General features: G+C 41.9%; 1 protein-coding gene across 2 annotated transcripts; it reads left to right on the top strand.

The window, feature by feature from the left end:
- Positions 1–6,122: 6,122 nt before the first annotated feature.
- LOC124267662 (carboxy-terminal kinesin 2-like) lies at positions 6,123–26,012 on the top strand. Of its 2 annotated transcripts, XM_046702631.1 has the most exons (15): positions 6,123–6,230; positions 7,969–8,091; positions 8,898–9,054; positions 9,543–9,641; positions 10,011–10,242; positions 10,649–10,859; positions 14,333–14,500; positions 15,297–15,443; positions 16,927–17,043; positions 18,531–18,704; positions 20,853–21,011; positions 22,750–22,888; positions 23,166–23,305; positions 23,581–23,730; positions 24,924–26,012. In XM_046702631.1, the coding sequence occupies exons 1-15, from the start codon at positions 6,219–6,221 to the stop codon at positions 24,966–24,968; spliced, it is 2,073 nt and encodes a 690-aa protein (XP_046558587.1). In that variant the 5' UTR covers positions 6,123–6,218; the 3' UTR covers positions 24,969–26,012. The 2 variants fall into 2 exon arrangements, with proteins under 2 accessions (XP_046558587.1, XP_046558589.1); XM_046702633.1 differs by lacking the exon at positions 6,123–6,230 and having other exon boundaries at positions 7,957–8,091.
- The last annotated feature ends 1,319 nt before the right edge of the window (positions 26,013–27,331 follow it).

The following is a 27,331-nucleotide window of genomic DNA, read 5'->3' as shown; positions in this document are numbered from 1 at the left end:
CAGCACATTCAATGTCCAACATACTGCCGAGGGACTCCAAGGGAATGTGTTGCAAATGCTTATCATAAAATGATTCTGAAATTACCGAGACGGTAGCCCCAGTGTCCAATAAGGCACAGGTCTGAACATTGTCAACTGTAATGCTTGCTTTATTAGCCTGACCAACAAGTCCCTCTGGTAGCGTGTCCCTGGGGCACTTCGACGAGCCTAAGGGTGACCCCTTCCCATAGGCCCTTGCCAGTTTAAAGGTCGGCGAAGGGTGTCAAGCCTCACTCTACATCCAACTGCTATGTGTCCAGGGTATCCACATCTAAAGCATACTGTTTCTTGGTGGTCCTCCTGATCCCAATAAGGTGCTGTAGGACAGACCCTTGTTCCTTGGCTGTTGCGGGCGTCCTTGGCATCTCCAGATGAACTTCTATCCTCATATCTTGGTCTGCTGCTCCAATATCTACCACGCTGGTAAGAATCATTCCTCGATTCATCCCTTGGTCTATGTTCTGTGTAAGGACTGTTGGTAGGAACGGCGTTACCAGGCAGATCTGAGTGATGAAATGACTGGGCTCGGCTCCTCCATCGATGTTGGCCTCCGAAAGAATTGTCTTGTCTTGGCTGGGATGTATGATGTTGATATACATGAGCTGTGTCCTGTCGTTTCCTGATGTCCGACACTTCCACTCGTAGCTGGTCTATTGCAGACGTCAAAGTCTCAAGATCACGCTTGGAAACTGATTCATCTTGTACGGACATCTTAGCAGAAGCATGGCACTTCTTTGTCTCAGACGTGGTTAGTTCCCACTTCATGTCATACTCTATTTCACGCAATGAGATTCGTAGCTCATCAAAGCTAGCTTGTGAGTCGAACTTGTGTCCAGATACAGCTTTCATTGTTGGTTTCAGGCCACTCTAGAACATGTTCCTTTGCATTTCATCCTGTTCTTTCATGGTTATAGTATGATGTTCTGTGATCTAGGATAGTAAATGTTCTAGGCGGCAGCCCCAATTTGCAACATCTTCATCCTCCCTCTGGGTTGCACTATAGAATTGTGCCATAAGGGCTTCCCGACGCTTAACTGTACCATAGATGAAATTCTTCAAAGACATTTAGAAGTTGGTGTAGTAATACAAGACAAATCTTATGGATAACAACTTCTTGGTTTACTTTTCACAACGTTTCTGAGCTAGTTCTTGCCCCTTCTTCAGGTGAATGGACCATAGATGCTCTGAAGCTTGGATAGTAAATCTGTGGTAGAAGCTGTAGATCCAAGTCTCATGGCCACTCTAGCCGCCTCCCCTTTAAGAGATCTGCAGACAGCCTGATTCATAACATCTAAGGTATAACATTTTGACTGAAATAAACAATCAACTTCATAGGACCAGAGATCAAAAGGAGCATCCTTTCCTGTTTCATTCCCGCTAAACAGAGGTAGTTTGGGAAATTGGTAATAAGCCAAAGCCTGTGCTTTGCTTTCCACTGCAGCAGGTGGTACTGTCTTGGTGTGTAGACAGGGCTCTTGCTTTGGTAAGGGACCAGGTTGCTGAGCCATTCCTTGATCCATGCCTTGAGGTCCTCCGGTGATTGATCCTTTGGATCCATACCAAGCTTCCGGAAAAGATTAGCTACAGACTCCATTTCCTCTTCCTTAAACTCCATGATCCCAGAGAACAGGATCCACGAGTAATAGTATAGTTAAAGTAGTCAGGTGAACGAATAAAAACGAAGGAAGGGAGATGTAGAATCGAAAAATACCTTATATTGGTAAGCCTGTGAACGGGTTACCATGAATGTAAAGCAACGAAATAATCAACGCCAGGTTGATATCCATCGGTCATGGATGTGTACTGCACGCGTAAATGCGGACAGAAATAATAACATACGCGCACGGACGGATTGTATTAATTCCTAACAATGACGTTTGGTAAGCTACACTTCAGTGAGGCGATAAGTCAGTGTCACATGCTTATTGGGTTAGTGAGTATGCGGGAGGGATTAAACAATGGTGAGTGCCAGGGTAAAGTGCTCGTCAAGTGGTCACAACCCTAACAAACTACACACAAAAAGGTATCCTATCTAATCAAGATGTAAGAAAAACTACTTGGTAACCAACTGGCCTAACTGTTTCAACAGATAATTTGAGTGCCTAAGTTAACTTAACTGTTGACTAAGTTGATTTGTTGAAATGATTATTTAAAGCAGTTACTCTTACTTTAGTTAAAGTGTACAATAGGCAAAGTAGAGAATAATTCACACAGACCACATATTCACACTCAACTTTTCAAACTAATGAAATAAATAAACAGCAAATATTATTTAACTTATTAAATGTTTATATATCAAGGACGATAAAGTATTCACACAAACACATGTACATACATCAACATCAATTGCCTTTTTATTAGGATGACAGATGGATCACAAAGTATTCTTGTGTGGTACCCTGAAAATATAAACTAAGCTAAACTAAACTAAACTAAACTGAAGTAAACTAAAGGTAGTACATGAGGAGAACTAAGCCGGCATACACATTTCCGCTAACAAACGCATAAATGCAAGTGTCTACACTGTTGTTGATAGGCCTGTATGTAAAGTGATATTTACACGTTCGTAATGTACACAGCTGATGAAGACAATGCCATTGTACTCAACAGTTCATGAAGTCTTGACTGTACCGCACACTGTAGACCGCGTTCTCAGCGCCATAATAATACGCCAACTCAGGAATACGTAGATGCGTACTTCGTTCAACATTGGTGCTCACTCAATGCCAAATCCTTTCTGGAGGCTCCATTTGTAACCGGGGGTGTTCAATCATGACACACGGGTCGGGTTTGAGTTTCAAGGATTTATTGGAGGAGTATAAGTCAGAACAAACTCCCCTGTGGGTAGTACTGGGCCGCGGACCAGTTGATCATTTCCGCTAACAGGAAATATTGTCTTCACAGTATAGAGAATAGTATGGGGAAACCTGCTTCCCTTTACAGGTTTATGAATACTCTGCTTGGTAAAGGACGTGATGGTGATAGAGTACCTCCCGGACAAAGTCACGTGGGACTCGCCGATTCCTTCAACTCATTCTTCATTTCAAAGATTGATACCATTCGACAAGGACTTTCAGCCAAGAAAGTTGATAGGTGTTTTAGTGAACCGCTCTTCACAGGCGATCCACAAACCCAGTTTGCGCCCTTCACCCCCAAGGACATTGAATCAATTATCCGCTCTTCAAAGCCTACCACTTGCGACTCCGACCCCATACCAGCTAAACTTCTGTTTCAATATCTTGACTTGTTGCTGCCAAGCATTACCAATATTGTCAACTCAAGTTTGGAGAGTAGTGTATTTCCAAACAGATTCAAGCATGCTGTAGTCAAACCTCTGCTAAAGAAACCTGATCTTGACTCTCAGAATCTTCAGAACTTTCGACCTGTCTCAAATTTGTCCTTCATTTCCAAGATAATTGAGAAGGCTGTGCATGTCAGACTCAAAGACCATCTCTCTAAACATCTTCTGTTTGATGAATTCCAGTCAGCGTATCGGCAATACTATAGTACAGAGACTGCCTTATTGCAAGTGACGAATGAGCTTCGTTGTGCTGTTGATGATGGTAGGATTGCTGCTCTAGTGTTGCTGGACCTCTCTGCAGCCTTCGACACAATCGATCACCATAGGCTCTTGTCCAGGCTCAAACAACAGTACGGACTTGAAGGTCATGCCCTTCAATAGGTGACGTCTTATCTATCTGACCGACAGCAATCTGTTGTCGTTGGCACTGAGAGATCAAAAGGCACCGTAATCACATGTGGGGTGCCACAGGGATCAGTCCTTGGTCCAGTCATGTTTGTATTGTATACCGGATATGTCGGAAGGATTATTACAGACCACACAGTTTCTCACCATGCCTACGCTGATGACACCCAGCTCCTGAAAGCATTTTATCTGTCAGATCTCTCCACGTCTCTTCAGTGCATCGCTGAATGTACGCAGGACATCAAGTGCTGGATGACAGGAAACATACTTAAACTTAATGACACAAAAACAGAAGCAGTTCTCATTGGTACAAAGCAACAACTAAGCAAGGTCAAAACCGACTTCCTTACAATCGCAGACGCAGATGTCAGTTTCTCCGATGTTGTTAAGGATTTGGGTGTCCACATCGACTCTTCCTTGACTCTGGATGCTCATGTTAACCGGCTGAGCAGGACCTGCTACTTTCACCTAAGATCCATTGGTAACATTCGGCAATAACTGACAACTGCTGCAACTCAAGCCCTTGTTCGAGCTCTTGTTACATCTAGGCTTGACTACTGTAACAGCATCCTTTCAGGCCTCAGTTCTAAACTCCTTGATAAGCTTCAGAAGATCCAAAACACTTCCGCCCGCATCACCAGCAAGACGTTCTAAACGTTCCCATATAACACCGGTGTTGAAAGAACTGCTTTGGCTACCAGTTAGGGCCAGAATTGACTTTAAGATTCTCTGTCTGACATACAAGTGCCTCCATGGTTTGGCTCCCTCCTATTTGTCTGAACTCCTACATCCGTATGTCCCCGCACGCAACTTGCGCTCAAACACACAAAATCGACTGGTCATCCCATCCTACAAACTGAAATCCTTTGGACACAGATCATTCTTTTACTCTGCACCTGTGCTTTGAAACTCTCTCCCATGTGCCATTAAAAGCTCTGACACAATTGACATTTTTAAGTCCAGACTTAAAACCCACCTTTTATCAGTATATTATGTATAATTTCATCTGTAAATACTCCAGTGTAAATATTCTGTAGCGCTTTGAGCATGCCTTAGGGGGTGGAAAGGGCACATTATAAATATGCATTTATTATTATTATTAATATACCAACCTTTTAGATCGGCAAACATTCGTTTGTGCACGTATAGCAATAACATCAGATCTTAGTATTTATGGATAGCGAGAATTATGATGTAATTACAATGAGTTACACCAGTTAGACCGAATCAGATTTCTGTACGTCATGCATATATGGAATATACATGTAGTCCAAATATAGCTGTACACATAGTGGAGCTGAAGGGGTCGTTGTCGGCACAGGTACTACAGATACGTTTCTGTATACAGATATGTACCCTAAACAAAGTCAAAATACAGAAACGTACCCGGTACCCTAAAAGGCGGACGAGTCCATATTCCGCCATCCCAAACCGACACCGCATGTAGTTGTTCCCGTTCAACTGATTCCGAGTGGTATTCATGTGCATCGCGAAATATCCGTTACTGTGTATTCTCATTACTAAAATAACGTGCAATCAAATGTATCTAATACAACAGCATGACAGTTCCGATCAAGAATACGACACAGTGGGAATGGAATCGTCCTAGGGTACGTTTCTGTATTCTAATTATGGCCAGGGTACATATCTGTATACAGAAACGTACCTGGGGTACATATCTGTAGTACTCGTGCCGACAACGACCCCTTCAGCCATAGTGGACGCCAGACGCCGCGTCTCTTGTTGATCTTTAAAATACATGGTACAGGCCGGGCTCTCTGTTTCAGAATTACACAAATCAGGGGCGGATCCAGAGGGGGGCTGCGGGAGTGCGCACCCCTACCCCCTTCTCCCCCGAAAAGAAAATTTCCAGAGGAGCATTTCCCTCTAACCTTTGGAATTCATGATATATATATACGTGCACCCCATTCTCCAAATTCCTGGATCCGCCCCTGCAAATATTGACAAAAGATTATTGTTAATTGCAAATCGATCTACTATGTGTCGCAGTAATGGATGTCGACTTACAAGTAAACCATATCTACAGAGTTGGTTCAAGCCCCGCTGAGAAATATTTTTTACAAAAAGGGGGATTTTTAAAAATCATTGTCATGAGTGTCAAAAGAAACTACGTTTTTGTTGTTGTTGATTTAGATCTATATATTTTTTTAAATCATTGTCCATTTTTCATTTCACGCCCCACCCCTTCGTAATTTTTGGCGACACTTCTTCGAAGGGTACCATTGACTTTTTGTACGCCACACACGTACAGATTTTTCTAAGCGTGATGTTGGCAAAAGGGAGGTAACCAGGTCCTACCGTGAATGTAACAACAACCAATCAGCGTCCGTCTTTCTTGTCAAACAAGCCAATCATAGTCCTCCTTTCATTTATATCGCCGCTTGTGGTAGGAAATTCAAAATCTAGGAAGGCTTGTCTGATGAGCCGTAAGTCGTGAAAGAAAACAACAAACATGGAAACACAGGTACAGTCTTACAGTCAGTGCGAGGATGAGCACTAGCAGTCGTATATATATGTTACTCAGAACCTTAAGACCATTGCGATTGTCTCGTCGTCAGCTGTGCAGTGTGCCGAAGTTTGTTTTATGCACATCAAGCCCCGATGTTGTTCCGCGTTCAATGTTATCGTTTATCATGTTTATTTAGCAAAGGACTTTGTCAATGTCAAGTCTGTTTATAGATAAGTTACACATTATTGCGGATATTTTCGGAAACCATTTGCTACAGTGCTAAAACTGGAATGACCAGCTGATGACTTGTCAACCTGTCGTGAAATCACTTCGGGCCATCTTTTCATTCATTTTCAAACGTATTTTCGCTAATGACTCAATGTTCAGTGGTATTATACTTCCTTTTAATACCTTTAACAACATAACTAATCCCTGCGTTATGTGCAGTAATGACACATGACAGTCATCAGAGATCTAATACTCTAGCTGCTTGTCTAGATACTGATACTAATTCATAAATCCATGTTTTCGCTTTGATGTATTTGTGCTAGTTTTGTCTGGTTCAAGTATGTCAATATTCACACGGTGCAGAGTGAAATAAAGTTCCTTATTTTGAGCCTAGAAATATATATCACCTTTAGAATATTTGGTTCCCAAAAATAATTTCTAGTATCCCAGAATCCTTGACAGTAGAGCTGAGGGGGTCGTTGTCGGCACGGGTACTACAGATATGTACCCCAGGTACGTTTCTGTATACAGAAACGTACCGTGGCCATAATGAGAATACAGAAACGTACCCTAGGACGATTCCATTCCCATTGTGTCGTATTCTTGACTGGAACGGTCATACTCTTGTATTAGATACATTTGATTGTGTTATGTAAGTAATGAGAATACACAGTAACGGATATTTCGCGATGCACATGAATACCACTCGGAATCAGTTGAACGGGAACAACTACATACGGTTTCGGTTTTGGATAGCAGAATATGGACTCGTCCGCCTTTTAGAGTACCTGGTACGTTTCTGTATTTTAACTTTGTTTAGGGTACATATCTGTATACAGAACCGTACCTGGGGTACGTATCTGTAGTACCTGTGCCGACAACGACCCCTTCAGCGACAGTAGACTACCAGAATTTGGTCCTCTAACATTAATTTTCAAATGGTGGAACTTGGAGCAAAGATATTTTTCACATGCTTCTTATTGCATTTTTTAAAAAAAGCTAGATTAAAGAACAGATGTCAAATGACAAGGTAAGGCAAGTAGAAATGATGTTAACTTAAAATGTGGGAGCACCTTTAGAATACAGCACCACAACTTCTCGTGCGGACAGTGTCTGTTGTAGGTGATGTGTCACTGGGAGAAGGTACTTATTAGTGAAGTAAATCTGCCATACATCTTTCCTTCCAACTGAAACATCATATTCAGTTTCTCTAAGTAATTTCTTCCCATTGTCACATCAGAATTGTGATAGCCATGGGTCATCAATTGGTAAGATTCCAGAATACCGGATACCTTCCGCCATCTTTGAAAGCACGCAAGTTTACTTAGGGTTAGGAATAGGGTAAGGTTTAGAGATAGGCTGAAGTGACACTAAACAATATGGCTGATAGGTATCTGGTATTCTGTAGGTGAACCCATCAATCTGTTTGTTTTGGTGATATTTGACGTGTCAGCTTGGTCAAAGTTCAAAATGTTCAATCCAAATTACCATGAACACTTCTTGAGTTACCAATATGTATTTTCAGCGGAAACCATTAGCAACGAAAAACATTGGCGGCAGCAAGTTGCCTATGCCAGGGAGCCGACTTAAACCCCCGCAGTCTGTGAGTGTGAAGCGATCTCGCAGTTCAGAAGAAGACTCTGCTATTGTAAGGATTTATGTTTATCTTTTACCATGTTTATCTGACAATACTCACATAGTTACAAAACATGGATTACATGTTCAATGATATAGTGTTGTTGACATGTACTTCCCATATTTACCAGGTTTACTGGTATCTGTGATCATGTGACCCGTGAAGATCCGGGGTAGAATAGGTCTTCAGCAACCCATGCTTGCCACAAAAGGCGACTCTGCTTGTCGTAAGATGCGACTAACAGGGATCGGGTGGTCAGGCTCGCTGACTTGGTTGACAGTGACACATGTCATCGGTTCCCAGTTGTGCAGATCGATGCTCATGCTGTTGATCACTGGACTGTCTGGTCCAGACTCAATTATTTACAGACCATCGCCATATAGCTGGAATATTGCTGAGCGCGGCGTAAAACTAAACTCACTCACTGTGATCATGTTCATGTACCTCCTTCCACACCTTTTTTAAAACATGCATGTCTATACATCTGATACATGAAGACCCTTGTAACATAGGCAGAAACAATAGATTATTGCCCAAGCATTGTTATCTTGCAATTGATATGTCCACAAATCCATCTAAGTATCTTACAATGGCAATTTCTTATCACAATAACATGATAAGCTAGTGAACCTTTTAGAAGTTGTCTGTGTTTGTGACTGTGAGGGAGGCAGGCAGCAGATGCTTAACAAGATTAGTTTAAGTAGTTGTAAGCATCATGAAGTTGGTTGCTATATACTTCAGTGGAGTTATGAAAGTCACCTGGACGCTTCTATCACTGGTTCGAACTCTGAATTCCATTCATGTGTAATGTTTTACAGGTTTCCAATCCAAACCCAGGGAAGAAGTTCCGTTCTGAGGCCCCTCCAGCTAAGATGAATCGTAGCGTGTCAGTTTCCTCCCTCAACAGTACTCGGCCAACACGGCCCACCAACACCTCACAGAGACGTCCCCCAGCAAGACCAACTTCACGATCTAGTATGTCTGTGTGATTGATGAAGTCCTCAATTTCTAACATTCACAAATAGTTGAGAATTTCTTTAAGTGTAAAAACGTGAAACCAACTATTTGATGACATAATAAAGTAATTATCATGTGCATGAATATACTTCATGTTGAACAAACTATCCGCATTTCTTAGAAAATTGGGTTCAATTTTACAGCATTGTAAACAATGACAACTCCTCAATTTCATCCTGGGTCGAAATGGCCTGTGTTGTGCTTCATTGTTTGGGCATGCCAGATTTTTCCCAAGGTTTGTCCTGACACTGCTGGTGTGGTTACGTTCGTCACCTCCAACACCGGTTTTCTCATGTTTCCTCATGTGACGTTCTGGATGAGGGGCATTTAGGGCCAGCCCTATGTTGACTGGTTTCAAGTCAAGTACCTGGATATGTGATTCTCAATAATGACCTCAGCTTCCAGAAAAGTATCCTTGTCCTGACCTATTCTGTTTGCATTACCAGATGCCAACTTGTCCATCACAATATCAGGCCCGCCAAGCAAGTGTGCCCCGCCCAAGAAGCCAGCTCCAGGACCCACAGTACCCAAGGCTGCTGCTGCAGGTCAGTCGATAGTCATCAAACAGACAAACTGAAACATGCTCCCAAACCTGTGAGACAACAATGTTCAAAATTAAAATGCAGTTACTGAGGGCGGTACCTGTGGTATTTGAATCCAGGATGGGGTCATTTTCTATGATGTGGACTGATTGCCGTCCAAAATATTTTGTCAGATTTGCTTAACATATGGAACAATTATCCCCTCAAAGAATGAATTTGAAAACAATCTGGTAAAGGTTTTGATACATTGGGTTCTACCAAATCACTGCTTTGTGGTTGTGAATGTATTAATACTAATTTATACTGATACACTTCACAGCTCTAACCTTGTCCCAAGCTGTCTCTGTCATGGAGTGTGTCTCTGTGTTGTAGGTGGTAAGAAGCGGGCAGCGTGGGATCTGAAGGGGCGGCTCCATGACATGGAGCAGGTGCTCCAGCATAGAGACCAGATCAGCTCATCGCTCCAGACCCAGCTGGAGAGCTACAACAACAGAATCAACACGCTGGAGTCACAGAACATGCAGCTGAGTGGCACTGTCGCTGAGAAGGAGCAGCTGTCTTCTGAGGTCTACAAGGAGAATCAGGAGGTCATTCGCAAACTAAGGTACAGCAACGACCTCAGTCAATATGTGTTACCCATGTCGTACCTTCTCACAACTCCGTGACTTCCAAGACTTTGAAAAAAGTAGGAGCCATGGTTGATGCTATAATTGAATCATACATTACTCTAATATGGTACCTCCTCGCAAAACAATACCACAGCCTTTCCACAGGATGACAGGTGTCGGCTTAAATTATCTAACTTCAATGAAATTGCTTGACTCACTGTATATTCTTTTGAAAATCTGACCTGAATTTAGAGAATCCTGAAAATGTTTAATATACACACACACAAAAATTGTATTTCAATCAAGCAGATATTTGTGGGTAGTTATGAAGAAGATGGAGTGATGTTTTATGACAAAAGAATCCAGCCAGGGTGGTTACACTACTGATGCTACATGTTACAGAGCCACACAGGACGAAATGGATGACATGAAACGCAAGTTTCAGCGTGAGATTGAGGACCTCAACTACAGCAAGTCATCTCTGCAGAGACAGAAGGAAAACCTAGAAGGCGAGGTCTCTGCTTACCAGAAGGAGGTCTCTGGGCTCAAGTCTTCCATTGCTGAGGTGTCGTCTGCTCAGGCCAAGATTGGGGCAGAACTTGAAGCCACCAAGGTATTCCAGTTTCACTCTTGATTTCAGTCAGAGATAAGTTTTGACTGGCATCTTTGACAAAGGATGTAATATTTGGGATTACACTTTCACAGTAAAGCCCATGTTCTATTGCTATGTGGTTGAGTCACTTCCAGGATTTGAACCCACACTCTCAGAGTCAGACACCTAACAGCCAATTTGAACACTTTCTAAAGGCATTTTGGTATTCATGGAAGTTTTAAGTATGTTCCTAAAGTAGTTGGATGAAAATCCTTACTTTTAGCTATAGCTTGTGTCGACATTGGATGTTTCGAATTTCTGAATGTTTTAAACTTACCTCCTAGTCCCTGTGAATTCCTTCTATATTTTTAAACTTGTCCTATCTCACGGTATGCACTTCTCTCTCTTGATTCGACACTGAGTGGAACGATGTAAACTTTTTCCCTAGGCCTCTCTTGTCCATCTGCCCAAGCACTGCATGCTACCCTCATTATAAGACAGCTTCCTAGCTCTCATGCAAAGCATGCGGCATGCACCACTAGCTGCCCACGTGACTATCTCCGAATCATCATTCTCTTTCTTGTCGCACACGAGTGTGGACGCATTTTACTTTGCTCAACATTTTCAACTTAGCCTACAACATGGGGAAGGTTGACCAGCCAAAGAAGAGGAAAAAATGCTCCCGGTGTAATAAAGTGTTCTCCGCGAGTGATCCACATGGGTATTGTGTTCCCGATTGGGACGACCTACTGTTACACCCTCACTCGGATCGGCGTCATGTATCCCTTCACACCCTGTCTCTGCACGTTTGGCGCATCTGCAGAAGTCCTTAATCGCCAAGGGGTAGTCACAGAGAGTGGCTATTGGCCATCACTTCTGCTCATCGGACTTCCACCCGCTCACTTTATGATGAGAAGTGGAAATGATTTGAGAAATATTGCACGTCCAGAGGCATTACATCTCCTGTTTCTACTTCGCCTCAAATTGTTGCTGAGTTTCTGCAGCATTTGCGGTCGTCTAAGAAGCTCAAGGGTTCCACTTTGGCCACTTACCTTGCTGCGATCAACTCAGTCCTGGCTACCACAACAGGCTCTAAGGTCTCCACGGTTCCTGAGCTTCAGTATTTGCTCCGGTTCTTCAAGTTGGCCGATCAGTCTAAGAGGTTTAGACCTCCTGATTGGGATTTATCTGTGGTGCTGCGTCATTTGGCCTCGACGGACTATGAACCCCAAGCTCAGAAGGACTTTGAGAAGATCTCCTTCAAGACCTTCTTCCTAGTGGCCTTGGCTACAGCTGCTCGGATTTCTGAACTCCATGCTTTGGACGTTAACAGAGTACAGTTTGAACGGAAGAAGCATGGCAAAGTCTTCCTCGGTCTCCGTTGGGATTTTGTAGCGAAGAATCAGTTGCCCGGGACAACCCGATCGTACTTTTACCATCTCATCGTTATTCACGATCCTTGGGCCGCATGACAATGAAGACCTGCAGCTTTGCCCTGTTAGGGCTTTGAAGAATTTTCTTGCTGCTTCTAAAAGATCGCCGCCGTCTCCGCAAGCGCCTCTTCATTCCGTTGTCCTTAACATCCAGGGCGGAAGTGTCTCGCACCACTTTATCCTTCTGGATGAGAGCCACCATCCTACGGGCTTACACCTTCGCTGGGTTACAGCCCCCGACAGCTTCCCAATCCACATGAGACACGGGCGTTAGCGTCTACAATGGCTCTGCATAGTAACTGCTCTCTCCACGCCATTATGGAAGGATGTTTCTGGCGATCCAACTTGGTGTCTCCTTGCACTACCTTCGAGACCTCTGAGTCAAGGATGTCCAAGGCCTGCACCAGTTTGGACCCCTTGTGCTCGCACAACAGCTGTCTACGGCCCACCAACGCAGATAGGGGACGGTCCCTCGCGGTTGCTGCTTCCCTGTATTTTCTTGAATATAAGTCTGAACTTGCTGTCTGCCTTATGTTTTGATTGCTTATGGGTTAGAACTACATCACTTAGTTTTTATACTAAGACACAGAGATACTACCACCTCGGTGGTTGGACGTATCTGGAGCTCGATTCTGTATCACGATGTGGAAGGGTTCGACTTTTCATGTTTCCTGACCTCTACTTTTCGAAGCAATTACGTCAGTGAAGTGTGTCACTCCCGAATTCCAGTGGATTTCGTTGCGTTCTGACTCCGAAGTTGCCGGGCACATCCTTTGACTATGCTTATGCAAAGGAGTGAGGGTCAATTTGATGCTGTTCCGGAACTGAACGTTAAAACTTGGAGTTCCCGAGTTGTGCTTCTCTTTCACCGGCCCCTGGTCGGTGTCTGTGGGGGTCTTCTTGAAGCAGGGGCTGGCCCGATTATTGTCAACCGACTTTAATTTATGGGGGTACCTTTGAAATCGTGGCAAAGTGACATACTTTCTCGCTGAGCTGCATCCTTCTTCGGAGGTTGCGGCCAAACACTACATTGCTCGGGAGCACCCATCTCCCTGGGAGACGTTGTGCTTAGTAAGCCAGGGAGTTCAAGAGAACTCAGCACTAGTATAGGAGTTGCGTGCATGCGTAACAGGCCTCCCTTGTGCATCGCTATCTACGGTCATTTCCAGTCTACACAGTTCCTGCTGCTCTCACTGTCAAGACACAGGGTATCTGCATCCCGCAGTCTGACCGTGGGATAAGTGCATACCGTGAGATAGGATTTTTTTTTAAATTTAAAAATTTTAATATAAATTGTATATTTATATACTTATCCTATCTCAAGCGATGGATTCGGAGATAGTCACGTGGGCAGCTAGTGTTGCATGCCGCATGCTTTGCATGACAACTAGGAAGCTGCCTTATAGTGAGGGTAGCATGGAGTGCTTGGGCAGATGGACAAGAGAGGCCTAGGGAAAAAGTTTACATCATTCCACTCAGTGTTGAATCAAGAGAGAGAAGTGCATACCGTGAGATAGGATAAGTATATAAATATACAATTTATATTAAAACTTTCAAATTTATACATGGATTTATCAAACCAGATGTGTCGAATTCCAGGTTGTTTTGAACTCGTTTTAGTGTCAAAAGTATTCAGATTGGACCTAAAAATCCCAAGTGACTCAAAATGTTCAACTTAAAAGATAATGTCTGCAAACCCTCATACTCACCAGCCTTTCGCCTACACCTCACTCCACACACCACTGACTCAACTGAATGTGACACAATTACATCAAATGCAGCACCCCTTCTAACAACTTTCCATTCCCCAATCAAGCCTAACTAAAGAGCATGCACATGTTACACCTGTATTGCCATGGATCCTCCTGTACACATCAGAAGCAGCTGACTGAAGTGTTCTCGTGAGACCAATGACACTTGAAAACTTAAGATTGGCTGTAACCATAGAAACAACCGCGTGCAAATAATGTTTCATTTCATCCCACTATTGGATTTTGTATCATCTTTCAAAGTCTTGAGTATATGTTTTTGGTCACAAGATTCTCCAATGTTGCATTTCAGCTGGGTTTAAGTCAGAGTGAGGCTCGTGGTCGGGAAAAGGACACAGAAAATAGTCGACTAAACAGTGTTATAGCAGAACTGGAGCGGGTCGTTGAGGAACAGAACCGACAGAAGAGAGAACATGAAACAGAACGTCGCAAACTCCACAACCTTGTGCAGGAGCTGAAGGTGGGCAGAGGGGGAACTGGTCTAGTTGGAAAATTATGATGCTAAAGATTTATAAATTAGTGAATTTGTGGTAAGGGTAACTGATGATGAACTAATCTTTTGCTTGGATGCTTCATCGTATTATCATAGATGAAATATGGAAGTAAAATCTTATGTACATTTACTTAATCACTTCCTAGTAGCCCTTTATCCCAGTCATCTAAGCATTAAGTAGAGTTGTGTTTTATTATATGACAAAAGTACTGAATACTGACACAGTCATGAATCTTCGTGGTGTCGTGTCTTCTGCCATTTTGATACAGATGGGACGTAACTCAAAACCAACACAGTCACAGGGACGAAGCGCTGCCTATCACTTCCTTATCTAGCGTGACGCACACAATGCGGAGTTCACAGCTGGAATATCCCAACTCTATTTTTAACCACGGGAGGCGCTTGGATTGTGATGTCAACCTCTGGCGACGTGGCGAGGTTGACGTTGCTTAGCGTCAAAGCTGTCATGTGACCAAGTGGGCCAATCAGAAGGGCGGAAATCTACCCGTCATATAATAATATGCTGTGTCACACAAGAATTGCAGTAAACGTGAATGTGATGTTTGTAGGTTAAACTCCCAGGTTCACCCAGGCTGTAACTGAGCACTATTGCCAAGCTCAAGACATTGTACCAGGTGTTAAACTTGGACGACCTGTATGGGTTTGGGATTTCCTACAACATGATAAAACTGATATGTCCGTATATAACTAACACTGTCAAAAGTCGCACACTTCACTTGCTTCATCCTTCCTTTCCCTGCAGGGCAACATCCGAGTCTTCTGTCGAATCCGGCCATTACTAGGAGATGAAACTCTTGTCAATGATGGAATGATCCACCATATGAACTTCCCTGACCTGGATGGGAGAGTCTTGGAGCTGGAAAAACTAGGGGATGCTTCTCTGAATGAGGTCAGTAGATATTGTCCACATTGATATCATTGGCAACATTTTCAAATCCTGAGTTGACCTGACAATGTACACTAGCCACATAAAGAAACTGTGCACACCGAAAATATAAATGTAGGCACACAGCGTCTTTACACATAAATACAGGCGTGAACACAGCAAGTATTGGAGACCATCAAACTTGCCAGGCGCGACGTGAGGTCATTGATGGTGGCCTATGGACTTGCAGTGTGTTACTGCACCTGCAGCTGCACACAACATGTGAAACTCAGAAATTGCTGTCAAAGCTTGATCTTTGGACATTCAAACGTTCACAAATTCACATGAGATGTCACATGCACATCATGCCAAGATTGACATCTGCTCAACGTCATGAAGCCATTGGAATGGTTCGAGCAGGCATGAGCCAACAATAGGTGGCAGCACATTTCCAATGCCATCGGAAAATGATATCTGCATTGGTCAGGCGTTATCGAAACACCAATGATGTCGCCGACCACCCACATTCTGGAACCTCCGACACAGGTTCCAGACGGCAGTGACCACGTCCCAGACCATTCCAGGACTGCGCCGCATCCATCCTAACACCATCAGGAATCGTTTGTCAGTATGGGATTCGACCACAACGCCCTACCATACAACCCATTCTGACACAACGTCATCGAGACAACCGTCAAAGATGGTGTCGAAATCATGTTCGCCAACCCTCGAATATGGCCTTCCATGCTTATTTGGTAGCCTCTACTGCTGTGCTTCACGCACACGGTGGTCATACCCGTTATTGACCTTGTGACTTCGTCGTGTGACCCCTAATCGATTTTGAACTTCTGACGTCATCGTCATTGTTCATGTTCTTTTGACATGTTGTTGTGGTCCGATACTTCACTTATAAAGTGTCTACATCATTTCGTCTTTGCTGTGTTGTATTCCAATTCTGAATGAATTTTCTGTGTGCACAGTTTCTTTATGTGGCTAGTATACTTGAAAGTTAAATGTGTTTAAGATATGCAACACTTGGGACTTTCATCTAGCATCAGGCTGACACGCTATGATGTAGCTGAAATACCTGCTCAACATGTGCCAAACTCGATCATGAAAATGACACATATGGAAATAAGGTCTACTTGTACCAAAAGATTACAGAGTTCAAGGATAGATTAACTCATTTCCATGAATAATACTTAGCATAAACCTTGCCATAATTAAGAATGTCTTCTAACTCAATGTAATCATTGCACAACAAGAACCAATAACTTGTTTGTTTCATTTGGACACATTAACTCATATATATAGTCTTGGGGTAGAAATAAAATATCTCCTTTGTTGTCTTGGCATGATACGGGGGGCTGGGGGATATTGGTTGGCCAATCAGTCTGCAAGATCTGCGGAGACTCTTTAACCTGAGCAATGCTGGCAGATATGTTTGTGACTAATGTGAGTGCATACAGTTACCTTTCAGATTTATACCATGTATACTGTGTTTCAGAGTTCTCTAGCAGCATCTCGGCGTGGACAGAATAAGTACGACTTTGCGTTTGACAAAGTGTTCCAGCCGGAAACCACACAGTCACAAGTGTTTGAGGAGATAGCCCAGCTGGTTCAGGTAATGCTTGTTTCATGGCACCCATCTCTACCCAGTGTTTGTCTCGTGTGACGAACAGAACCTCTTCCACACTATCAGCCCAAACTGGACAATTTGTTACTGGTCAATGGTGCAAGGTCTATCCATTAATATCCAAGCTGTAGGTGTACAAAAAACAGAACACAAGGCATTTATCTTTGTGTGAATGAAACATTCATAAGTGGGCCTTGAATAACAATATTGATGTTCAATTCTAGCACGACATTGTGTGATACTCGATTCTGATTGGCTGAGAGCTCATCAAAACCGTACTTAAATGACAGTTTAAGGACCGCTAATTAAAGTGACCGATTCACCGCGTATGAATACAACGAACTCGTTGACCCTATTGTTTGTAAACAAACATGTCAGACATCGGCAATTTCTATCTCGCCAGCATCTTTGGTGTTTTTGAAGTAAAAAGCGAATCGCTTGAAGAAGAATTTCTTGACCCTAATCCCAGTGAAGAAACTACAAAGCTGAAAAATCCGTCAGCAGCGCAAAAGCGGCAGTATATTCAAAGCGGGTCCAGATCTATGTGTGTTGACGTCGGCAACACATGTCGGCCCACACGTGCTAACCTGACCGCTTCTGTCCCGGCCATAATGCCCAGTCCTTCCACTTCCACTTCCACTGTCCATGTATCCCACATAAAATGTGGCATGTCAGGTCTTTTCCAAATTGGGAATAGTAGGGTGGTTATCAACAATTATTTCCGTGAATAAAGTTAGCGGCGACTAAACTTAGCGAGTTCACGGCTTGCATTTGAGCGAGTCGATTGTCATACAGTAGGGGAGATCAATAATTCGCTTGAGAAAAATCAAATAATTGTACTTGTTCACAGTATAAACTGTATTTTTTCTATTTTATGTATGCTACTTGTTACAAATACAAGCATACTGGTTCCTGAAATATAGCATTTATGTTGTTGAAAATGTCTTATTATCACAGAAAATATACAGATATAAACAGATAATATGTAACTAAGTTGAAGGGCTTCTTGTAAACAGCCTTCTGCGTTGGCGTATGAGTTTCCCAGATGTACAGGGGATGCAGCTTAGAATACCTCCAGTACTTGCTGGCCCTATCTTCAGTCACTAAGTCACTAGTCTCCATGTCTGTTGTGTTGGGTAAAGTAAGGTCAGCTGATAATAGTCTGCATATCAACACTCAAACCTGCTGGTTTGGGCTGATAGTCCAGCGTACTGCTGTATGTATCACAGCAATATACTGATACAGGGAGTTATCTGGGATGCTGAACTGGGCATTGCAGGACTCTGGTGATTTTGGGCTGTAGGAGTTTGGGGGGTATTTGTTGAAATGTTTATTTATTTTTGTAAGTTCCTACTTAAATTCACAGGTCTGTTAACGTTATATATATTAACAAAATCTCAGTCACCGACCTTACAAGTATCGGAAGTTTGTTGTAGGTTGCAGTACGCTTCATGCAAATGGTTTGTTTGTTTCAGAGTGCACTGGATGGCTACAATGTGTGCATCTTTGCATATGGCCAGACAGGGTCGGGGAAGACCTATACGATGGAGGGAGGCAGTGTAGATGACGACTTGACCATGGGCATGATCCCCCGGGCAGTGCAGCAAGTCTTCAGTACAGCCCGGGACTTGGAGGAGAAAGGCTGGCAGGTACATACAGCTGTAGTATGATACATACCTAGACTGAGTGTGTTGTACTCCAGACAACTGGACTTGTGTGTGTTGTATTCTAGACAACTGGACTTGTGTGTGTTGTACTCCAGACAACTGGACTTGTGTGTGTTGTACTCCAGACAGCTGGACTTGTGTGTGTTGTACTCCAGACAGCTGGACTGCAATGGACCTGTGTGAGTGTTGTACTCTAGACAGCTGGACTTGTGTGTTGCCCAAGTATCCCAGACAGCTGGACTTGTGTGTGTTGTAACCAGACAACTGGACTTGTGTGTGTTGTAAACCAGAAGCTGGAACTGTGTTTACTTGTGTGTGTTTTACTCTGTTGACAACTGGACTTGTGTGTGTTGTACTCTGACAACTGGACTTGTGTGTGTTGTACTCAGACAGCTGGACTTGTGTGTGTTGTACTAATAGTTCTGTCTCTGTGTGTGTTTACTCTGTTGTGTCACATGTCACTGTGTTGTGTGCACCAATTCACCTGTGGAGTTGCATCCCTTGGTTCTTGGGTTCAGTTCCCAAGATTTGCCCACAGTGTCCGTGCTGACAGTTTCAAGTATGTTAACAAGGAATGTATTTCTAGGTGTTTACAAGCTGTAACTTGTGTTTACTCTGTTGTGTGTGTTTACTCTGTTTACTGTTGTGTGTTTTACAGTGTGTTACTATTCTGTTGTGTTTACAATGTGTTCACTCTGTTGTGTGTTTTTACAGTGTGTTTACTCTGTTGTGTGTTTTACAGTGTGTTTACTATTCTGTCTTTACAGTGTGTTCACTCTGTTGTGTGTTTTTACAGTGTGTTTACTATTCTGTCTTTTACAGTGTGTTTACTCTGTTTACTGTGTTTTTACAGTGTTCACTCTGTTGTGTGTTTTACAGTGTGTTTACTATTCTGTCTTTACAGTGTGTTTACTCTGTTGTGTGTTTTACAGTGTGTTTACTCTGTTGTGTGTTTTTTACAGTGTGTTTACTATTGTGTTTTTACAGTGTGTTTACTGTGTTGTGTGTTTTTACAGTGTGTTTACTATTCTGTCTTTACAGTGTGTTTACTATTCTGTGTTTTACAGTGTGTTTACTCTGTTGTGTGTTTTTACAGTGTGTTTACTATTCTGTCTTTACAGTGTGTTCACTCTGTTGTGTGTTTTACAGTGTGTTTACTATTCTGTCTTTACAGTGTGTTCACTCTGTTGTGTGTTTTTACAGTGTGTTTACTCTGTTGTGTGTTTTTACAGTGTGTTTACTATTCTGTCTTTACAGTGTGTTCACTCTGTTGTGTGTTTTACAGTGTGTTTACTACTATGTCTGTCTTTTTACAGTGTGTTCACTCTGTTGTGTGTTTTTACAGTGTGTTTACTCTGTTGTGTGTTTTTACAGTGTGTTTACTATTCTGTCTTTACAGTGTGTTCACTCTGTTGTGTTTTACAGTGTGTTTACTATTCTGTCTTTACAGTGTGTTCACTCTGTTGTGTGTTTTACAGTGTGTTTACTATTCTGTCTTTACAGTGTGTTCACTCTGTTGTGTGTTTTTACAGTGTGTTTACTATTGTGTGTTTTTACAGTGTGTTTACTATTCTGTCTTTACAGTGTGTTCACTCTGTTGTGTGTTTTACAGTGTTTACTATTCTGTGTTTTACTCTGTTGTGTGTTTTACAGTGTTTTACTATTCTGTCTTTACAGTGTGTTCACTCTGTTGTGTGTTTTTAGTGTGTTTACTATTCTGTCTTTACGTATTCTGTTTTTGTTTACAGTGTTTTTACTCTGTTGTGTCTGTTTACAATGTGTTTACAGTCTGTGTTTACTCTGTTGTGTGTTTTACAGTGTGTTTACTATTCTGTCTTTACAGTGTGTTCACTCTGTTGTGTGTTTTACAGTGTGTTTACTATTCTGTCTTTACAGTGTGTTTACTCTGTTGTGTGTTTTTACAGTGTGTTTACTATTCTGTCTTTACAGTGTGTTCACTCTGTTCTGTGTGTTTAGTGTGTTTACTATTCTGTCTTTATAGCGTTTACTCTGTTTTTTGTTTACAGTGTTTACTCTGTTGTGTCTGTTTACAATGTGTTTACTCTGTTGTCTGTGTTTACGCTGTTGTGTTTGTTTATAGTGTGTTTACTCTGTTGTGTTTGTTTCCAGTACCAGTTCGATGCCTCCATGTTGGAGATATATAACGAGACAATCCGAGATCTCCTGAGTGACGAAGAATTGAAGCATGAGATTAAGATGACGGGGAATGGCAGCTCCGAGACCATTGTCACCAACCTCACTGTCATCTCCGTCAGAACAGAATCTCAGGTATGGCCCTCAAACATTTGTGTAAAGTGTAGGCTTTTCATCATCAGTGTCTCTCTCTGTCTTAACCTACCCTCCAGTACTACGACACCAGATGGTGTAATGTAATGGAGTATTGCAGTGTGTGGTGTTTAATGAACAACACTCAAATCAAATCAAAATGTTTTCACTGCATGTTTGGCATTATTACATCAGAGCTGTGAAGTAAGGAACAATGGCAAATGCCCATCTATCCAAATTAGAAAACATAGGGCAAATTCATGCTTATGATTATGTTGAAAGAACCATGACTTCTTTTGACCTCGACCGCCTGGTCGGCTCGGAATCAGTATAATGTGTCTGAGTGGGGTATTTCTGCTTCACTGCGGCATGGTATCTCAGTGGGCTAGCACTATAAAACCAGCTTCAGTCTGGGCTAGTACAAGCAGCCGCACATACACATACACACGCATGCACGTCGTCATATGAGCGAAATATTCTCAAGCACGACGTTAAACCCAATTTCACCTCACCTCCTTTTGACCTCAAGCCTTGTATTACTTATGTCTGTATTTAAGCTTTACTTCTGTATTAAATTGTGATGAAAGTAAAACTTTAAACATAAACAAGCTGTAAAAATGGTTGTTGTTAGTCAATATAACTTTGCTAATTAAATTCAGTGTCATTAAAATTAGAGCTTGTACTCAGAATCAACCCGTGAAGATCCGGGTTAGAATTGATCTTCAGTAACCCATGCTTGTCGTAAGAGGCGACTAACGGGATCAGGTGGTCGGGCTCGCATCCCAATTGCGTAAATCGATGCTCATGCTGTTGATCACTGGTTTTTCTGGTCCAGACTTGATTATTTACAAACTGCCTCCATATAGCTGTAATATTGCTGAGTGCGGCGTAAAACTTAACTCATTCAATCAATGTACTCAGAATCAATATCTCTCTGTGTTGATATCTGAGGATTCCTCCACAGAGGTTGCATCAGGTGATTCTGTTTTTATCAGCCAATCAGCCTTCTAAATCCTTAATAAGAGAACCAAGCATTAAGCCCAGGATAGCAGAGGAGGATAGCAGCATTCCTCTATTTTGATAACTTGCTTTATCAACCATTTGGTAACAGGCTTTTGTGAATGGAGGCCATTGTATTGTTGTTGAGATATTATACAACCTGTTGTTTCTGAACTTCACTGCATCTTTACCTAAAATGGAGTACCACTTAAGGCATATTTGAGTTGTGCATGGGCTTCCTTTTGTTATAATTAAATTTTTCTGATCAGGGATAGTTTGGGATCCTGAGCATCTTCCTTTTTGATTGGGAGGTCATCTGGTATGACCTTTGTGCCTGGAGGTATTCTAATTAAAAGATCAATCTGTTTCTGATCAGACTGGGAGAAACTGTTCTCACAAAACTGTGCATTTGTTTCAGTTGTGTTTTCTAACTATCCATTCCTTTTGGCCAGAAAGGGACTTCACATACCTTGTCTGTTTTCATAGAGAAGCTTGGGGTATGGTTCATGTATCGCTGGGAGGTGCCACTGTTCACTATAGCAGTTTTCAACCCACTGGACTGCCAAAAACTATGATTTTACTTCCTTCTAGGCTCATGGGTTTCACAAAGCGGTGTTTCCTTCGCCTGTTCAATGAAGCATTAAACAGAACTCACTCACTGGTGTTTGACCTTGAACCTTGTAATCAACATCTTTTGTAATAATTACTTCAGTCCTTTACTTGTCAAAACGTCTGTTTTCAGATCCACAAGTTGCTGAAGAAGGCAACCCACAACCGTGCAGTAGCAGAGACGAAGTGCAATGAGCGATCATCTCGGAGTCACTCCGTCTTCCAGCTCAAGTTGAGAGGCAGCAATGAGTTGACAGGGGAGAACTGTTCAGGTGAGCCACAAGTTACCATCTGTATTTATCATAGATTATATCTCCCTATATTTGATACCCCAACATCTGTGCTTGTTGTCAGTGACGACCAATGAGGAGCAGGACCCACTGAGACTCTGCTGATAGTCTTGTAGCATTGCCTTTTGGCAGTAGCAGAGTAGACAAGTGGTTCTTGGCATACAAATGATCTTTGTATGTTAATTATCTTTTCTTCAATTTGCTGGCGCACGTTTGTCCTGGGAGTGTTCACAAGAGATCTGCTTTATTCTTCCACCAGGTATCCTGAGTCTCGTGGACCTGGCTGGCAGTGAGAGGGTCAAGGACTCAGGGTCTGAAGGTCAAAGACTGAAGGAGGCACTCGCTATCAACAAGAGTCTCAGTAACCTAGGCAACGTCATCATGGCGCTGGGCAACAAGGTATGTGCGCCGTCTCCACAAGAACCCCAGTAACTTATTCATGGCAAACGTACGCAGACAGCAACACTCTAGGCAAATCAAACAATAAGCAAACTATAGCTTTCTATATCTGGCAAGATATCTTCAGCTGGAACTCCTGATGTAGGAGAGTGGGAAGGAAGGTACATAATTATACAGGTTGATAAAGTGTGGTCACCCGAAGGTTAACATTATAGCTGAAATGTGAGCAGTGTGATGTATTTGGTGGAACTGACTGATATGTGTGATGTTTCCAGGACAACCATGTTCCGTACCGAAACAGCAAGCTGACGTACCTGCTACAGAATTCGTTGGGTGGTAACAGTAAGACACTCATGTTTGTCAACGTCTCACCAAAGGAGGAGTGTTTCCAGGAGACGTTAAACTCTCTCCGGTTTGCCACCAAGGTGAGACCATGTGTGCAGAGCAGACCTTCTTATGTTGTTGCTTTCTTTACGAGATCCAAGCCAGGGCCTTGTTTCACAAAGCTATCGTAGCACTACAACTGTCGTAAGTCTATGTTACAGTATAGGAGGTACAACAGTCGTAGCGCTACCATAGCTTTGTGAAACGGGGCCCTGATTGGCGAGGGACAGTGTCCTTTCATGTGTAGTCTCATTAAAATCAGATGGCGTTAGCCGTATGCAAAGTTTAGAAATTACCTTGCAAGTAGACTTGGCATTGAAGGGTTGGTCAGATAGTGACCGAGATGTATTGAATCAGACAAATAGATTGTTCCATAATTTTATTGCATTTACAGTGGAATAATATGTTCATAACAATTAATGTTACTTTTGGGGATGCTCAGATTGAGACAACTACAGGGTTTTACATAGACTTTGAAAAATGGGAGTCATGGCTACTCAAAGAAGAAACCTAAAAATGTTAACCGAGTTGCATTGTAGAAGTTGGGAAGTATGATACAAACAAACTCTATGGATAACATCTTTTTGTTTCATGAGTGTGATGTTTCTGTACCTATTCTTGTACTGTTGTGCCTGCTTCACAAGGGTACGAGAATAATGTACCGATACGTTGCACTCACGAAATAAAAGAAGTTGTTATTCATAGAGTCTGTCTTTTATTGAATTTGGGTGTCATTTTCCAAATTTGTGAAAAAAATAATTCCATTATTAAATAAAACCCAGGCTGTGAAAGCACAATTTGTGATATTGTCCTGTGGTCGGTAATCTGATGCAGTGTATGGTTATTGTATATAGTGGAGGTATTTGGATTCAAGGTACACTTCTTTGACATGCACAGGAATTACATGTGGATACCATTGGTGACAATTGCGTTGATCGATGTTCATGCTGTTGATCACTGGATTGTCTGGTCCATACTGGATTATTTACAGACCGCCACCATATAGCTGGATTATTGCTGAGTGCAGCGTAAAACAAGAAACCCACCAACTAACCAACCATTGGTGATCTCCAGCTACTCTCAGACAAGTTGTTTATTTGAGAGAAATACATTTTTGGAGAAACAACTCATTTTGATAAATTTTTCGTCGAACAGACAAGCAGTTGTCCTTCTGTATAGTTACAGCTATTTCTGTTTGATTATTGCCTTGTACGCTCTGTGTCTCTGTCTGCAGGTGAACCAGTGCAACATTGGTACCGCCCAGAAGAAGGCCAAGTGAACACCTCTCCCTGTGAGGAGTTGTCAGTACCAAGCACCTGGTGTCCTACAGGCGGACACCAACAGTAGTGTGGCATCAGATGTCAAGGATCACTACCTCTTCTGAACAGAGTGGGCAGTGTTGAGGGACTGCTGATTATATTTATACTTCTGTGTTGGAACTCTCTCTACAGTTCATGGACAAACACAACTGTTACTTTAGGAAGGAGTTCACACACCTACACACTGTGTTGACCAGTGTCCAAGAAACAGGATAGGCACGGATATTCCTGTGATGTTGACCCAATTTTCTTGAAGTTCAAAGGGTCTCTTCATCCACATATAAACACACGTTCTGTTTGTGACGTGTTTTAGACATTCAAATACAATGACTACATTGTCAATCTTTCCATTCAAAATACTCATGATAGAGCTCAAAGTATCATCAACACCCAGTAGGTTATTGCTCATAAGTCATAAGAAACATCTCTCAAGAATATTCCTCTTCATGTTTTAACCCAGTTTGGTTTTACCTGTAAATATATTCCATGTTGTGTATTTATCTGTCCCTCATCTTGTCCTCCACATCTCGTCTGTTCTCTCTTCTGTCTCTACATGCTCTGAAAACTGCTGATTCAGTGATTCTATAATTAGCATGTATATAATAAGCTTAGCACAACTCTGTATGTGAAAGTAAGCTCACAGCTTGGAAAATCCAGTCTGCATTGGTACATCTAGAAACATGCAAACCTGAACCAAGTTCTAACTCACTTTTCAGGGATAATCATGCTAATTGGTCTGATAAATATCAATCAAATTGTTTGCCGATTGTCATGTCTTTAGTGTGTGTAGGTCTTTGTGCCATGTATTACTGTAGCACAAAGTGCATGAATGGACTGTAAAGCTGTCATATAAAACCAATTATTCATGGATTTTAGTCTCATCGTACATTTCATTGTCAAACTGTAATTACATTATTGTGATATGGTTATTTTAGGGTGGTATCTTTCTTATCATGTACATAGACAAAATACATTAAACAAAAAATGTAGTTTTCTACACATTGCTTTCTTCTTCTTGTTGTTTGTTTGCTGAATCATGACTGGAAGCTGGGGTCAGGGAGCATCAGTGCCCCACACCATGGTAGAATGTATAGGGCTGTGTATTGGCAAATAAATTGTATTGCAATAAATTGCAATTCAGGTACCCATATTGCAATTTATTGGAAGCTTATGTGTTTGAGAGTATGTGCCACTAATTGAACATGTCGATCCAATTTTCTACATTCTAAGTCCCTAAAAATATATGTTATGGTTCTGATAACAGCCATCTCAAATTTAGGTTGCATAGTCAGGCATTCTATTTTCTTTTTTTTATACAATATATTACAGTATGGCATTTTGTCATTGAATAATGAAGGAAACATCTGTTGTGAATAAAAGTCTGGGTAGATTTTAATTTAAACTATAAAGATAATTACAAAAACTTCATATATGTTCTTTACCCAATATACTGGTTCTCAGAAGAAATATTGCAATATATATTGTTTGAAAACAGTAGTGCGATTTACCGATAATGCTGTGCAATCCTAATAGTGTATAGAACGTCGGCCTGGAGAGGTATGTCAATGGTTAGATCCCCAGGCCAAGTCATACCAAACGATGTCTTTGTAGTTTGATATTAAATGTTTTACTCGGCTATATGACAGCTGTGGATAGTCAAGCCTTGACAACACAATCCAGTAATTGACAATTCACAAGTCCCGCTACAAGTGCTGACAAACCAGGGAAGGTATCAGCCAAACTTTAGGGTTCAATACTAAAAGATGATTTCAATAACAACAAGATTTGAGGTTAAAGATTCACATTTTATTCACAAAATATACATCAATGCTCTGAACATGGTGTGTTGGTGTGAGATGACTACTGTAAGACATAACTGCTACAGGGCTACGATGGAGTTGCAGCAACCACTTTCACCGACTCCATCAACAAGCAAAATTATTCTACACTAGACCATACAAACTGTACTTCCTCCTACTACTCTCACTACTGTCTCATCTGGAAATTTATAAGAAAAATTATTTTACAAAATTCGATAAAAATTGAACATTTCATAAAAAAGATAACTTTAAGGATCAGTCTCTAAATTTCTAAAAGACCAATTTAAAAGATGAAATATTGGCTGTTTGCAATGGCTTGTGGAGTTTGATATGTTTGAACAGTTTTACAACACTCAACATTGATGAAGGATGACACTGTTACCATGGCTGTCAAAATGACACTGTTGCCATGGCTACGTAGTCAGGTATGACATGAAACATCTGTTGCTATCAGCAACATTTTGACAATGACTGACAATCACCAATGCAACAAGACAAGTAGT

This window comes from Haliotis rubra, unplaced genomic scaffold (genome assembly GCF_003918875.1).
Source record: "Haliotis rubra isolate DU_JTF1 unplaced genomic scaffold, ASM391887v1 Scf133, whole genome shotgun sequence".
NCBI lineage: Eukaryota > Metazoa > Mollusca > Gastropoda > Lepetellida > Haliotidae > Haliotis > Haliotis rubra.
The sequence above is the reverse complement of the archived record's forward strand: the minus strand, read 5'-3'. Positions and strand labels throughout refer to the sequence as shown.

Bases quoted from the DNA above. Each gene is read 5' to 3' on its own strand.
- LOC124267662 (XM_046702631.1), top strand. The intron at 15,444-16,926 runs GTCAGTAGATAT...ACTGTGTTTCAG, and splicing joins GGGATGCTTCTCTGAATGAG to AGTTCTCTAGCAGCATCTCG. The intron at 21,012-22,749 runs GTATGGCCCTCA...GTCTGTTTTCAG, and splicing joins CCGTCAGAACAGAATCTCAG to ATCCACAAGTTGCTGAAGAA.